The 17,487-nt window shown below is 33.9% G+C and overlaps 1 protein-coding gene across 2 annotated transcripts; it reads right to left on the minus strand.

Annotated features, from left to right (window-relative positions):
- Positions 1-237: 237 nt before the first annotated feature.
- Positions 238-8,403, minus strand: LOC143223106 (uncharacterized). Of its 2 annotated transcripts, XM_076450559.1 has the most exons (4): positions 8,235-8,382; positions 4,152-4,226; positions 2,984-3,149; positions 238-1,808 (listed from the first exon to the last, which is right to left on the minus strand). In XM_076450559.1, the coding sequence occupies exons 2-4, from the start codon at positions 4,172-4,174 to the stop codon at positions 1,635-1,637; spliced, it is 363 nt and encodes a 120-aa protein (XP_076306674.1). In that variant the 5' UTR covers positions 4,175-4,226; positions 8,235-8,382; the 3' UTR covers positions 238-1,634. The 2 variants fall into 2 exon arrangements, with proteins under 2 accessions (XP_076306674.1, XP_076306673.1); XM_076450558.1 differs by lacking the exon at positions 4,152-4,226 and having other exon boundaries at positions 8,235-8,403.
- Positions 8,404-17,487: the final 9,084 nt, after the last annotated feature.

A 17,487-nucleotide genomic window follows, 5' to 3' on the forward strand; every position in this document is an offset into this window, starting at 1 on the left:
AAAGCGTCATTGAGCTAGCTGCTGTATCCACCAGGCGATGCTGAACACCGAATTCTAGAGTTTCAAATCTGTAAATTTACCGTTGCCCCACCCTGATATTTTTTCCTTTAAGTACAGCAAATAGAATTAAGTATACCACAATTTTATATATTTGTCTGGTAAGCAACCTAGCTATATTGAAATATTTCAAAACTAGTTATGAGGAAGGCCAAACTTTGAGGAATTTTACACGACAAATTGTCAACAATTGACATAATTGTTTATTCTATCAACAATAAGTATGTTATGTTCTTAAACGCAAAATACCTTTAAATAAAGCATCAACAATAAACTACCCCCAGAGTTATGTCTGCGGACTTCAACTATAGAAACCGGGTTTCGATACCTGTGGTGGGAAGAGCACTGTGCATAACTTCAAACACATAAACAGTTATTAAATATACAATACCCCCAATTAACGAACATTTATTTCCTCAAATTACCCTTAACACGAAACCTAAAATTTATTACACATTACAATGTAAATAACTCACGTTCAAAACTAAATGTAAATGTGGAAATATATAGCTGTATTATTATTATTATTATCATGCAAACAATAATGTAGTTACTTTATTAATAAAATACACGTACCGTTACAACTACACGTTTAATAAGTAATGAATTTTATACCATACTTTCTAAAAATCCCTTATCCCCACCCTTGCGACCTGAGACTATCAGTCTAATAATAAATTAGGACAAAACTACAAACATAAAACAGATTTAGCATTCGGACAGGGCAATGGAAAAAGTCAACTTCAATACAGTGACAAATTATGGTCAGTTTTACAGATACTTCCAGGAGTACCTAGGGATTTTTTGTTTGTGGTCGCCCAGAACAACCTCGCCTATCTAATCAACCACACACTAATAGTTTATTTACTTGCATTAAGAATGTCAAAATAAAAAAAAATAAAAAAACATGGAAGCTAATTACTTGAATGATTTCTAGAGGGCAGCACTTCTGCAGTTACCAGAGTGATGCGATTTGACTTGATTTACTAATGTGACGTCATCTGGGCCTTGATTGCCCTTCTTTGCATCAGGCGATTCATAGCATGACGTCATAGTTAACAAAAGAGCTTTATGAACACTAACTAGTATGATGAAGGAGGGGCCAGACTCGGAGCATCAAGTATTTTATTAATAATAAGTTTTCAGTTTTGGTTTATCTTCATATCATAACACTTTAAATTAGCGCCACCTATCATTTGTATACTGTACTATTTCCATGTTAATTACTTGTACTTATTATCAGATGTGTGAATTTCTGAACATAAAGTTTGACTAAAGTAACCAAAATATAGACTTGTGTACTGTAGTAAAATCTCGTGGTTGGTCACACGAGAAATGTAACACCCAATAGGAAAATAAGTGAAAAACAATATAAACCTGAACATTATGCAATGAAACTGCCTCTTGGTTAACTCCGGGATGTACGCGTACGCAATAAATACATGTTTAGCGTACCGGTAGTAGATCGAGTGCCAGTCATAACGAAACACAGCTCAGCACATGCGTCAAATACTTTTGCCAATAAAATCCGTCGTATGTTGTAGTGCATTACCGAAGGCACAGTGGATCATTACGTATTAGAACACCACGTGGCGAAGGTGCTGCTCTTTACCAGGAATGACTCGAATTGCCATTTCATGGAATGTTGGTTCGTAACTTTTATGGGAGACGTTACAGGTATTAACGTTTCCTTCCATTTTCAACAATGGTGCATTTGGTTTTTCCGATGACTCAGCTATTCTGATAGGTTCCTGAAAGATTAGAAACACGATTAATCAAGGTTAAGTATTGGAACTACAGATAAGAAACGATATGGGTATTGGAAGTACAAGAGACTATACACACGTAGTAGTCCTAGGACCTTATTTATTACAACATTCAAACATACCTAGTTCCTGTTAAAATATATTCCTATTTTAAACAAATATTCAAAACCTGACACATACAGCAGTTACAATAACTTCTGAAGTGCTTTGGCTACGTTTTCGATTGTAACAGTTACCTCCTATCACACACACACAAACCACTAAACGAGCTCACATTAGAACCAATCAACTTGGACTTCGATTAACCCTTTCCATCTATTTAATTTCTAAAACAGTCACTTTCCACAGTTTGATACTTTTAAACTTCACTGTTGTTCACAAAATAAAATTTGCATTTAAAACCTGCTAAACAGTCTAACACTTCCACATACTTTTCCAGACTATACTGGAACTCCCACTACAAGTTTTTATAGCCCAGAGTGCGAACATAAAATTCGAGCAGTTCGTCTTACCCATTCTGTATTTTAACACAAAATTGTTCCTCATTCTAATAATAGATTTAACTTAAACCTTAAAATTTAAGGATCAGTCGGGTTTTTACTTCTGTTAAACACTACACAATAATGCATTGAATCTTGTTTGTTTTATCAAGGCGTGTTTACTTGTGAATTGTAACGTTGTACAAAGAGTCTTTTGTTATGGTTGCATTATACACTATAGCATTAGGGGTGGAAGGTCGATGGATGCGCTCCATAATCATGAATATATTTTAAAGATAAACCTGAACAGACCACAGTAAGGTGATACACATATATTTAGCCTCACTTTAATGTAGATACATTTGATCATTAGCAAAATTAACCTAGAAAAGTGGTTTTGTGGCAATAAAGTTTCACGGATTTACAACGCTAAAATCAGAGGTTCGATTCCCCTCAGTGGGGTCAGCAGATAGCCCGATGGGGCTTTGCTGTAAGAAAACACACCCACACAGCTCTACCCATCTCCTGACCAATTTAAGAACTAATAACAGCCGCCACTATGAACTGTTGAGGATTCCCTCTTGTTCTTTTTTAAATGATAAATCAAGTTTTAACAGTTAATTCTCACCAACAAGAAAAGATGAATTGGAAAATATATGTTGTTCTCCTTGCTTTACTTACTTCTGGGCAGACAGTCGGATTGGCTGACGTATGTGCTATCGTGTCCAAAAAACGAATTATTTGCGCATCAACTTCTTTAGGATTGATGGGAACATTGGGAGTTGTAAAACTGTTTAGAACACATACGGCCATAGCTGCAATAAACAGAAGTGCTACCACTCCCAAACTGAAATTAAATAGGAAAGCATACTTAAATATATTCATAAAAAGTTACATAAGTGTGCAAATAGATAGTTTTCTACTCAAACTTATAACTATTATTAACAGTACTGCTGTTATATAATAGCTTATACCAGAATAGATGAAAAAACTCTACATCAATAACTACAATTCATAATAATTAAGTTTACTTAAGAAAAACAGGCAAACTAAAAAAAAAAAAGTTATCAGTACTGTGTCCTGGGTCACTAGATGAATATCATACTGAATATCATGATTTGGGCCTTCAACCCAAAAACACCTGATAAGGTTGGGTCTAATTGCCGATGTTATGTCGTGATTAAAATCCTTACTTTTATGTAGTTCTACATTGCATCAAATTAGTAAGCTGAAACTAACGCAATATAAAATGATGCAAACCAAATAACAGATTAGTATAATAAAATCAACCATCAAATTTAAAAATTAAATGACTTGTCACATATAGAATGAACTGATGTAAATACAATTACACACCCATCTCTAATATGATTAAGATATCTGACAAAAGCTTAACAAACAGATAATAACTGCACTAAAAATATATATTTCTCAATTTGCAGAAATGTTCTTCATATCATTGACTTCAGTGCACCAGATGGTGAAAATATACATTTGTGAAAAAATACAGAAATTAATAATCATAATACACTTGAAATATAGGCACATTTAACGAACTCGGCCACGTGGAAAAATTACACTATTGAATTAAAAATAGAAAACAAAAAGACAATAAAAACTTAACAAATTAATTAAATAAAGAAAAACATTCTATTTAATTCTATATATATTTGTAATTTGGGGGTTTATTTCAGTTCTGAACAAAATTATTGTTCGAGAATTTCTAGGAAGTTTTCCGAACACATTACAGTACTTGTAGCCCCATTGGAGAAACTTTAAACAAAATAACGCTAACTTGAACTTTTAACTTCAATACAAGTATAGTTTTATATGGATTTTATACAATTACCATTTCTCATCGTTGGTTGTCATGGTATGGTATAACCGCCTATATACCAGCTTTCAGGAACCATAGTTTAATGACCTAAACACGTAACGAAAGTTTTTCTGTTCTGTCAACACACCGTACAAGCAATTATAGCTTCCAGTTCAGTGGAAATTCATATCGAAATAAAATACTCTCAAGCTCACTTTTCTGATATGTTTGTGAATACCTTGTACTATAAATATAGCTCTGGTAGATTTTTATTGTGAAAAGCATTCTTTATCATGTTATACTTCACTTAATTCGTGATATTGTAGTATAGTAGGAAAAATATTCTTCGTGGAACAAGATGCTAATCTTAAAACAATAAACTAACTAGATGTTTGCTTGACAAACATGCAATGTGGATAAATGTAGATGAAGTTAGTTACAACTCGCTATAACGCTGTGTAACAAATTTTTTTTACTTTTTCTTGTTCCTGGGCAAAATGTGTTATTTCCCAATTGATTATGCCTAAAGTAAATGGAAAAGATCTATTTTTCTCTTCCACTTTGCTTTTGTGATTGGGGTAATGAAATTTTTAAATTTACCCATTTTCCAAAACATTCCAGGTAGATTTCGTGCTGAGTAGCTGATAGAGAATTTTCTCGAACTTCCAAGAATTTTCAAGAATGTTGTAGAACTTGAGAATTTTCAAAAACCTTTTAGAATTTTCCAAAACTTTCCATAGTAATACACATATACAGGGGCTCACCACTCACCATAGACCTATCTGATTTTATCAGAGGTGGCATCAAGAAGCTGCAAGCATTCGTCAGACGCATTCTTCTATGTATGTGTCCAATTTATCAAGACAAGAAATAAAAAAGTACTCTGTAACAGCATCTGTTAAAATGTGTGAAGCCTACAAGGCATATTTTGGCATGCCTGTTGGGAATCAAGACAAGCCCCGGACAACTCATTTTACCTGCGAGCACTGCAGAAAAACTCTAGAAGGTAAGACGGATGGTTTTTGCTTGCTTGAATAGTAAGATTTTATATTATACAAATTTTAGACCTTTTGAAATTTAAATATATCTATTTTTTTAATTTCCAATAGTATTGAAAAATATCACAAAATATTTTGCATGAACCTCTTGAACATTAGTTGTGGATGAAATAAATTTATTCTTTACAATAATTTTATTTTTGCTCTTTTGCAGGATGGTACAGAGGAGAAAAGAGGAGCCATGAAGTTCGCTATTCCAAGAATTTGACACGAGACCACTGACTACTCAATCAATTGCTACTTTTGCATGGTGGACCCTTCCAAACGTCGGGCTGGCAAGAATGCATCTGCTATTATATATCCATCATTCATCACCCCACTGTCAAACTTCCCTGAGCTCCCTGTATCCACTCAGCCAGAGTGAAAGCAGCCATCCTCAGAAGAGAGCAGCAAATCACAAGAGGAGGTAGACGTTGAAGATCCAGATTACAATTTCAAAGGTGCAGCTGGTGATAAAAAACCCATACTACCCCAACCAAAGACACCTCAATGGCTTGATCAGAGATCTTAGTCTAACAAAGTCGAATGCCGAGCTTTTGACATCTAGATTCAAGGAGTGGGATTTGTTAGATGAAAGTGTGTAAGTCACAAGTCAGAGGAAGCGTCACCGACATTTTTCAACTTTAGTATAAATACATGTAAATCTTGATTCATATGTTGTTTTATTCAGACCTTACGTAAATGGAAATGTGCAAATTTGCCTGTTTTTACGTAGAAAATAGGTTAATTTCTAAATTTCATTATCCAGGTCACAAAAGTAAAGTTTGAAGGGAATAATGGTTATTTTCTGTACTTTTACAACATAAGCAATTAAGAAATAACACATACTATCCAGGAACAAAATATGTGTTACATAGTGTAAACAATGTAAAGTCACATCTGAAGTAGTTTGGTCGTATCCAAAACAATATTAAAATCACAGTAGACAAGAATAAATTATACTAGAGTAAACAAAATTATGGCGATGCAATCATTCTATTACTGAAAAATAGATTTCTATATAAATAGTAAAAAACCTATGTTGTTATTTTTATAGCATATAATCATTTCAACTAGGTACATAAGGATTCTGCGGTTACATAACACAGGAACTACCATTTACTTCCTCACTAAACCTAATATGATAAAGATATTTCTCTATGGATAGGAATATTATAACAAATATTAAATCATAATAAACTAACTCACTATTTCGCCTCTTGCATAATACGCCTACGCAGTTCTTTCAAGTTTAATTTAAGCATTTACGGCACTTCTTTTCACTATACTTAGCTAATTCTTGTAATGAGCATGGCGTAGTAGTTAGCGTAACAGGCTGCGTATCAGCATGTCTAAGGTGCGTGCGGTTGTGCAAGTAAATACGCTGTGTACTTTCAGCTAAGCGTGGTATAAAAGTAGCAGTGAATTCTGTTATTTTGTTCAAAGATGAACAAAGCTCTTGCAGGGGCAGTCCCAAGTATTTCTCACCCGACCGTTTAACCCATGTTTGTATAAGGAGCCTTTCTGGTTGAATATGTACCATACATGGGACCAGTCCTTTGAAACTTATTCTTAAAAAACGTCACATTGAAATATGTGGTGTTTCATATGAATCGTTGCAGGTAGTTTTTATAAACATGAAACGGTCTTGTGATGTGATAAAATTAGATTGCGAAACATTTTCGCGATACTGCAATATCCGCTTCTTCAGCCACTAAATAATATCCGTTTTTTGAACAAGCTTTCAGAAGTTGTCTAGTCTAAACGTTGAGAAATATTACCAAATGAATGGCAGTTCACAAAATATTCTGCATCGTAATTAACAAGGAGAGATTCCTTAATATTTACCCTAACGAGAAGAAAATATTACACAACTGGCTAGAAGTGAAAAAATTAGTAACAAATACAAATTCACTACAATGTGTTTCAATTCATTCTCTTTGTGAATCTCAACATCGAAAGGCGTTCGTTCTAATTATATTAAACTAGTTTGAGATCTACAGTCTGCAAGTTGAATAACCTGATGCATGTACCAATATGGAAGACTAGAATTTTTTTGCACGTGTGTTATGTCGTAAACGACGCACATGAACCGTGGGAACAATGCAATCAAATCTGTCCTTGACTAGCTTTCACTCTGTACGGGTATTTACATATTTTAAAATAAAGCTGATTTTTTGTGAGTTTGTTTTATGTTTTTTTTCTGCATATCTCACAAAATTGTTAAGTACAAAGCTAACAGGAAACTATGTAGAAATACATTAAATAGGAAAAAAACATGTTCTTATTAAGGAACTATACTTGTTGGTAAAATTGTTCAGGGTTCATACTTTACATACAAGCTAGAGAAGAGTACGTTCAGATTTATAACAATAACAGAAATGTACGAGACAATCTAATGAGACAAAAAGAATAACTAAATACTAGGTTCTGACTTAATACACTAAAACAGTAACATACTATAGCACAACTTAATAATATGACAAACACAACAGAAGAGTAGGTTCAGATTTATAACACTAAAACAGTAACAAAAGATTGTAGCACAGCTTAACGCAATAAGAGTAACAAGATGTGACGGTTTATAACATTAACATTGTAAGCTATTATAGTATAGCTTAAATAATACAACTGAACGAGGGTAACAGAAAAGCAGATGTGGGTTTATAACAATGCAACAATAGCTGGTGATTATGGTAACCACCACACATATAACTAGATGAACCATAGAGACCACCTTTTAAGTAAATGGTGATATAACCTAAAAGTGACCTTTCGACACCTTCCTCAACTGTATCAGCAGACAGAAAAAAATTCAACCACGGTATTTAACATCGGTTTATATGTATTTAACATCGGTTTATATTGCACAATTTAAAACACTTCAAATTCCAGAAAATTAAGTACAAAATAATCAATATTGTGTTTCACGTTTCTAACTTTTGCTTAAACCACAGCGACGTTAACGTGCTAATGTTAGAGTAACGTCAGAAGGGTCAAGCATAGGAATTTTCGACATTTCCTCAAAAAGCCCAGGTGATCCCATAACTAGACGAAACATAAAACATAGAGTACTTACAATATATACATCATCAGGCTCATTGCTGTTTAGAAATATAAACGAAAACCCACTGTTTTCTTTAGGAAACTTGATTCCAACTATTTCTCAGCGAATCTGACCCACTGACTGGAGTTTCACACTCTACATGTACAACCAGTTCTTTTCGCGTACAGGTAGTACATGCTTCCTTTCTCTAGCAAGAATACTTCTTTCTCATTGGTCGAGATGCAACAACAGCTAATGACGTTCAATATAGTCAAACTTTTTGGGTCATCTTATTACAATACACGCGAGTTATATGACGTAACAACAAGTTTTGTAACCTTCTGACAAATTTCGTAATGTTCAAGCGTGTGGTACAAAGTGATGATGGTACTGAAAATTGCATAGGTGTTTTATTTATTTTTAATTTGTATTGATACATGTTTGAAAATTAAATTATAAGAATAGAACTTGTGTGTTAGATTGTAAAGAGTAATTTTAAAATTACAACTGAAGTGCCAGTGATACGTAACCTTTATAATACAAAGCTTTGATAGTTGTATTTGAGTAATTATATAAATGTACCAAGGAAGCTTTTTTTTAAAGTCGAAATAAGCAGACAACGAAAGGTATGTTCTGATAAGCTCCCGTTATGACGGCGGGTATCTGTGCTAGCCGTCCCTAATTTAGGAGTAAAGGACAAGAGGGAATGCAGTTAGTCATCACACCACCCACCGCCAACTCTTAGACAACTCTTTTTCCAACAAACAGTGGAATTAAGCGCCACGTTATAACATCCTACGGGCTGAAAGGGCGAGCATGTTTTGTGGGATGGGGGATTCGAACCACAAGGGCATCCCTCTTACATTGTGTATATCTTGATATTCATCAGTACTTTTCACGACAAGATTTACTGTAGATTTTGCAACAGACAAAATTACGATTAATACGTAAAATATTATTTTGTAGCAACAATATATTTCTGCCACTCTCTACCTATCTGTTCATGTGATCATATCGGGTTTTTGTTATTAGTTCTGTGTATCGTAGTTACCTACATGGAATATCTTGTCAGTGATAAGTTAATTTGTAATAGTTAGAATATCTTATTAAACAATTACTCTCTTTTGTGATTGTTTTAAAATAACAAGCATTATTGAATGAAAAATTTATATATAATAAAGCACATATTTTAGCTAAGTTTTTCATGTGCATTTCGAAATTACGTTTTGTCGAAAAAATTAAATTTTCAATTAAGAAATTAATTTTTTGTGGAACAAGTTCACACACAAATATTTTTATCTTACAGACAAAGAGCCTTTAGGTGGTTCATCGTTCAACTTGCAAGCTTATAAGGCTACGTATCAGGATTCGATATGCATATGGCAGATAGTTTGTTTGTTTGTTTTTGAATTTCGCGCAAAAATACACGAGGGCTATCTGTGCTAGCCGTCCCTAATTTAGCAGTGTAACACTAGAGGGAAAGCAGCTAGTCATTACTACCCACCGCCAAATCTTAGGCTACTCTTTTACCAACTAATACTGGGATTGACCGCACACTATAACGACCTCAAGGATGAAAGGGTGAGCATGTTTGGTGTGACAAGGATTTGAACCCGCGAGCAGCGACGGCTGAAAAAATAAATATTTACGAAGCGACCCGTACGTTATACAAGAAGTAACTGACTTTAACTGTGGGGTTTCTATTAATAATGTGACCAGTCATAACTTGGTCATTATTTGCTCGATTTGGAAACTGTAATCATCATAACTCACAATTATGCTACATTCTGTATGATATTCACCAAAATTGATAAATTCAGAATTTTCTACGCCAGATCCTTGACACTGAGGCTTCTCTGGTTTATGAACATATGTGAAATACTGGAATACACCTTGAACTGTTGTGAAGTTTAAAACTTTATACAAGGAAATGAATAAATACGAGGAAGTATAAGATGGCGCTTGTAGAAGATTAAGCATTTGTAGAATAGAATAGAATAGAAGATGTTATGGGTAATGAATAGTGTAACTAGTGAAAGACAGAATTGTCTCGGTTAACTTTCCCACTTGTAATACAAGTTTTGCGAGTTTCTCCTTTTTTGTGTAAAATACATTACGGTATGCTTGGTAAATACTTTACATAAAATAAAATTTGCAATTAAATATACAGGCTTTGCTTACGTTACTTTTCTGAACCATTATGTCTACTATTTAAAACATTTTATGATAAATAATGTGGTTTTGCTTTTAAAATTGTTAACTTTAAACATCATGGGTTAAAATATCGTGTGTAATAAACTGAAATGATAAAATTAATTAAAGATAAACATACGAAGTTTGGTTTGTTTGGAATTTCGTGCAAAGCTGTGCGAGGGTTAGCTGCGCTTAATAACACAGATAATATTTGTACACCAAACAGATTAAGTGAAGATTAATTATAGTTTAAAAATGGTCTTTAGTTTAATAATGAAAATAACTTGATATATATATACATAATATTTTATGTTTTGAGTATTACATTATTCAATACATATATAGGTTACAAATGAAAAAAATGCTTTTTTTTTGTTTTTAATAGTTTTAACAGGAAAAAATGTTTTTCATCATTCAAAACCTGGTACATATTCCTAAAGAATAGGAAAAAAATCGATACCTGAAATAAAGTTATAAAACAGAATCTGGAATTAATTGATACTGATAAAGGTTAAGAAATCTTATAGTATGTTCGTGAAACCCTGTTTTACAAAAGTAGATTAGGTGTTTCGTTAATAAGTCATATGATACAGACATCTGAGACAATACGTAATACAATGTTCCCAGCTGATACAGCGGTAAGCCTGGGAATTTACAACGCTAAAATCAGGGGTTTGATTCCCTTCGGTGGACTCAGCAGGTAACCCGATGTGACTTTGCTATTATAAAAAACACACACACGTAAACAATATCTTTCATTTACACTAAGGCCTGGCATGGCCAGGTGGTTAGTCCACTCGACAGGCAATCTGAGGGTCGCGGGTTCGAATCTTCGTCACATCAAACATGTTCACCCTTTCAGCCGTGAGGGCATTATGGTGTTATGATCAATCTCACTATTCGTTGGTAAAAGAATAGCCCAAGAGTTAGTGGTGGGTGGTGATGACTAGCTGTTTCCCCTCTAATCTTAAACTGCTAAATTAGGGGCGGCTAGCGCAGATAGCCCTCGTGTAGCTTTGCGCAAAATTAAAAAACAAACATTATCACTAATAATTCAGCTGTAATGTAATATTTGAATTGAGTTAAGTAAATAGGAAGAAATAAAACATATAATTATTTAAATACTAATTAATTTATATATATATTCATACCATACATAATATAATTAAATTATCAGAAGAAAGTATCGAATTTAAGAAGGCCTTATATCATTATAGGTTTATATAGAACTAAGCAATTTATCATACAATATCCAAAACTTTAAACTAAAAGAAAGAATTATAAATTTAGAAAAACTCCAAAAGAGAGTAGAGAAAATAAGAATGTGAAAATTAGAAGAAAAAATATCATGAAATTAATTAATGTTATGAAATGGAAATCTTTATTTTAATATCTCCCATCGAGTGACATTGAAGGACAGAAAATTTAATAGCACTATTTTTGAGGAACTGTTAAACGAAATTATCCGAAATAATCTCTAAAATTCTTATTTTAATTGGGGAGATCCTAGCCTAGCCATTAGCATGCAAGTCTGAGAATTGAAGGATTCAAGGTTCGAGACATAAGTAATTATAAATACATTAAAAGCGTATATATGTAAACTATCTAATGTTAACTTAGAATATATGTTAAATTCCGGAATACACCTTGAGCTGCTTGCGAAGTGTAGAACTTTACGCAAGGAAATGAAGCGATGATGTATTTTTGCATGAATGTTGCCATAATTATTTACATGTACATGACCTTGAAAGGGTTCAGAGTGATGGAGAAATTAGCTCTAATTCTTTTCTAGTAATATTAACATTACTCAGGAATCCATAAAATATGCTGGAGAGAGGCCAAACGAAACTGATCCAACCAGGTCTTAAATGATCAAATCCAGATACCGTGAGAAAAGGATCTCTTCTCTGTGGATTTCTGCGCTCTGATCCGGAGAGAATTTCTGACCTAGCTATTCAAACCACGTGCACATAATATGCATTTCTAAGTTGGAAGTTATCATTCAAAAATGTATCATTTGAAATCCTGAAGACAATAGTAAAGAGGTTTTTGCAAGCTTCCAGGAGCAGATCAGGCATGACGTTATGAGTGTGACACATCATTGTGCTAGGCAGGATTCGAATAGGGAATCCATGAAGACCCATGACTGACGACACGGAAGTGAATTCGCACCCCATCAACATCTGTGAAAAATAAATCACAAATTAGCGCAACTCTATGCTTGGTAATTACTACCAAATAGCCTTTGTTAAAACAGACTAAAGATAGTAATTATCAGTAGGGAAGAAGTTGAGTTCTTCTCAGAAGAAGAACAGGTATGTATACAGTCACGTGGTCATCGTATGTTTTATCCAAATACACCAATATGTAGTATGTTTGCTCAGTTATATGTACTGGATTCAGGAGTAATGTGTATCATGTTCCTGGAAAAGGAAATTTTATGTTTCTTTTATCTATGCAAAAACGGCTCGTTTGGGCTGAGAAAACACTTTACATAGAAGAGCGAACAACGTTTCGACCTTCTTCGTGAACCTGACGATGACCGAAGAAGGTCGAAACGTTGTTCGCTCTTCTATGTAAAGTGTTTTCTCAGCCCAAACGAGCCGTTTTTGCATATATATTTCTCAACAAGTGGGTTTCTCGTCATCACTGATTATTATTTCTTTTATCTATTTACTTCACGTATTGTCAGTGTTATACGAAATAGTTTTAATTTCCAGTGGTTTCAAATTTGACAGGCTTTTACTTTAGTATCTGCATATTAGCCCGGCAAGGCCAGGGGGGTTCAGGCGCTCGGCTCGTAAACTGAGGGTCGCGGGTTTAAATCCCCGTCGCACTAATTATGATCGCCCTTTCAGCCGTGGGGGCGTTCTAATGTTACTATCAATCCCACCATTCGTTGGTAAAAGAGTAGCCCAAGAGTTGGCAGTGGGTGGTGATGATTTGCTGTCTTCCCTCTAGTCTTACACTACTAAATTAGGGACGGTTAGCGCAGATAGCCACCGTGTAGGTTTGCCAAAATTCAAAAAACCAAAACCAAACTAGTATCTGTATAAATTAATTAAAAAACAACAATAAAGGTGTTAAGTATTCTTCTTGGTTTTGATGATATAAAGCAATTGTTCCTTAAATTTCAGTTCAGTTTCAAAAGAATTATACATTAAATACATATATGGAAAATTATGGATTTTTTTACTGTTAGGAAACGTAAAACCATTGGCATTTTTCGAGTCTTCTTATAATTCTTTACTTCATGAAAATATAAATGAATGAAATCATTTATATATTTATATCGAATTGTTGGGATAAAACAGAGAGGAAACAAATGGCCTTTTTTACTGTTAATTCGGGGGACTTCAACTACCACATATAAAAAATAGAAGAATAGTGATGGGGTTATGAGAGCATTTAATAATTAAGAAAATAATCGGTGTGAATAATAGAAATGTTAACAGTAGACATGTTTATCGTATTTTCTTCTTTACATGCAATCGAGCTTTTGAATGTTTAGATTAATTTAAACCTAGGTATTGTATATACTAATACGAGATTTATGAGATAATTTATTAATACAAAATGTGACTTTGTTGCAAAAGTCAGGTGCAAGATATCTACTTAACTTTTGTGCTACAAATTATAAGCTTTGGGATAAAGTTAAGTACTAAATTGGATAATAGAATCAGTTTCAAATTAAGTGCAAAGCCATTATATACATATACATACAGAGAGTGTGTTTTTCTTATATCGGGTTATCTGCTGTGTCCATCAAGGTGAATCGAACCCCTAACTTTTACGTTGTAAATTCGAAGACTTACCGTTGTACCAGCGGGGAACATATAACACATAGAGAGAAAATGAGAGACACACACATACGAACTGAAACTTTACTGAATTTAGCTTTAACGTAAGAAACTTCGACAACAATGAACTATGTTTTATTACATCTAAATATTACAAGCAAATGACTCAGAATAAAGAAAATTAAATTTAAAAACGTATAAAAACGTGAGTAAACGTTATGTAATGACTTGTATTTTTGACAGATTTACAGAGAGCTAACGAGTAATGGCACATGATAGTGGGTGAGTATACTAATACACGTGTTTTTTTTTAAATGCTCGCATAAGAATGACATATTAACTGTACATACAGTTTTGGAAGCCTTCCTTAAGAAGTTGTAACCGATTCATCATTTAACACATTCGTGTTTCAAGTAAAAAGTAAAAAACGTAAAAATCATCCCTCGTAAATAAGATTTATTGAAACAGCCGCGAGAAATAAGTATTATTCAATGGCTTTCGTGCATCTGAAGAAAACCAGCCTAACATAAACGCCATGATAATAAGGTTAATAAATATTGTTTTAAAGTAGTGGGACTTGAGCTGTGATTTTTATTGCATGCTGTTTCCCTTAAAATAAATGTGATCTCTCTTCCTTTCACTCTTTCAGCTGTTACTTCAAATCTTATTTTCTAGCGTGGCATTTCGTTTTTTTCAGTTTCATTTAGACAAAATATTTGTGTTTGGGTTAAGACAAAAAGTTTATATATTCAATTTTAAACTTCCTAACTCTTTTGAAGAGCATTTTAAGTCTAAGGTTTGTTTGTCTGTAGCTTAAGAACGAAGCTACATTATGGGCTGATGCTCTGCCCACCACAGGTATCGAAAACCGATTTTTAGCGTTTTAAGATTTAAGAAGTTGGTTACATAAACATGTATACCTATGTCATGCTGCTTATGTAGTTTTAATACATAAACTTCTTAACTATGACGTGTTTGTTTGTTTTTGAATTTCACACAAAGCTACACGACGGCTATCTGCGCTAGCCATCCCTAATTTTAGAGTGTACTACTAGAGGGAAGGCAGCTAGTCATCGCCACCCACCGCCAACTCTTGGGCTACTCTTTTACCAACGAATACTGGGATTGGCCGTCACATTAGAACGCTCCCACGGCTGAAAGGGCGAACATGTTTGGTGTGACAGGGATTTTAACCCGCTATGTAGAGCAGCAATAACGATAATGCGATACATATGCGTGTGTATATATATACATGTATATATGTCCTCGCTGGTACAGCGGTAAATCTATGGACTTAATTCACTAAAATTATGGGTTCGATTATCCTCGGTGGACTCAGCAGATAACCCGATGTGGCTTTGTAATAAATGTACACGTTCACACATACACACACACACACACAGATATATACACACACTCACATAGAAAATGAATTCTTAAACAGTGAAACAAACTAAAATAAAAAAGGACCACGTTAAAAAACATCAAATTCAAACCTTGATAAATGAGATTTAAATGAGCAAATCGAGACCAAACATGAAAGATGCTGCATACGTAGATTTCCTTTTTATTGTATAAGTATTAATTTCCTATAACAAAGAAACTTAACAGTATTGCTAAAATAGCTTGTGATAAATATAAAAATGTATTAAATAAATATAAAGAAGTAAAAATTCCAGTTTTTGATATGTATTTTTAATCAATTTTTTAAACTACTTGGCACTACTTTATGCGGATGAACACTTTATCTCATATAAAGGCTTGGATTGACTGCTTATTTGGAATTACGCACAAAGCTACACAAAGGGCTAACTGTGTTTTGCCCACCTCTGGTATCGAAACTACTGAGGATCATATGAAAGCTCTTGTTAAGTCTGAAAACTGGTGGTTACAGTTGATAGGTGGTAGTTAGGAGTTATACTAGTTAATTTACATCACATAGTTGGGCTTTTACAACTCTATACCAGTATAATTTATCTACGGTGCTACTAATTAATGTTCTATTACTGTAATGAGGGCTAGAGTGCCAATCTCAGGAGGTAAGTTTAGATTTACCATCCTGAGGATTTAGAACTTGTAAAATGGAATAATTCCAATGTTCTTAAATACACTAGAAAACAAAGGAATGCGAATCAACTCCAGGAACCAGGACCATTCAGAAAAAGGTTCCTCAGTGGTAAGTAAAGTGCAATATCTCATAACAGATGAGAATACCCGAATCCAAGAAATCTGCGGTAAAAATCATACAAAATGTGCGACTAAGTCATGTAGGATCTCCGTCCGAAAACGAGACAACTAAAGTTTGGTTTCACTGAGATAAGGTATCCATCTATAACTTTCCGTTCAACCATCGCATACGTCAAGTAGCTGGAGAATTAAAATGGTGTTAATGCTATTTTATTTTCTCGGGAAAAGGGAAGTTTGAGATTGGGGAGTGTGTGTGTGACATCACGAGTCACCCTTGTTAACTTCAAGTTTTTCGTTTTTATCTTTCAAGGCTTTATTTGTTCCTTTACTGTATTATTTCTTAAAACATTCCGTACACATTCTACTTGCATATAATTAATAGCCAGGCAAATTTGTTTTATTTTTACCTCATTAAATTCAGTACGCTCTCTAGTTCATATACACTGAACATGCGCTTTACTGCAATGCATACTGTTTTCTAAAGTTGTATGAAGTTTATTATAAGGTTGAAAGAAAACAGGCTTGCACAGAGCAGCACGTGTTCCATCGACCTTGTAATTACTTGTTTCTGTTTGTTTGTTTTTTGAATTTCGCGCAAAGCTAGACGAAAGCTATCTGCGCTAGCCGTCCCTTATTTAGCAGTATAAAACTAGAGGGAAGGCAGCTAGTCATCACCATCCACTGATAACTCTTGGACTACTCTTTTACCAACGAATAGTGGGATTGACCGTCACATTATAACGCCACCACGACTGAAAAGGCCTTAGTGAAAAGTCAAAAATGAAAAATTCTGGTAGTTCCGATAAAAGCAACAAAACAAAGGGTTGCGTGTGTGTTTTTCTTATAGCAAAGCCACAGCGGGCTATCTGCTGAGCTCACCGAGGGGAATCAAACTCCTGATTTTAGCGTTGTAAATCAGTGGACTTACCGCTGTACTAGCGGGGCGCGAACAAAAGGTTAAGTGTTCGAAATATAAATACAAATGCATTATACAAGACTCAGGAATTCTCGAATATAGACTTAATTAATTTTTAATTTAATTTAATTTTAATGATTATATCATTTAAAGTTAATCAAAATATGAAAAAAACAACATTAAAACTATG

This window comes from Tachypleus tridentatus, chromosome 8 (assembly GCF_004210375.1).
Source record: "Tachypleus tridentatus isolate NWPU-2018 chromosome 8, ASM421037v1, whole genome shotgun sequence".
NCBI classification, from domain to species: Eukaryota; Metazoa; Arthropoda; class Merostomata; order Xiphosura; family Limulidae; genus Tachypleus; species Tachypleus tridentatus.

Excerpts from the sequence above, each read along its gene's own strand:
- LOC143223106 (XM_076450558.1), bottom strand. The coding sequence starts at position 8,257 with ATGAGCCTGATGATGTATATATT. Across the intron at positions 3,150-8,234 it reads AGCCTGATGATGTATATATT|TTTGGGAGTGGTAGCACTTC; the intron begins GTAAGTACTCTA and ends ATTTAATTTCAG. Across the intron at positions 1,809-2,983 it reads ATCCGACTGTCTGCCCAGAA|GAACCTATCAGAATAGCTGA; the intron begins GTAAGTAAAGCA and ends CTAATCTTTCAG.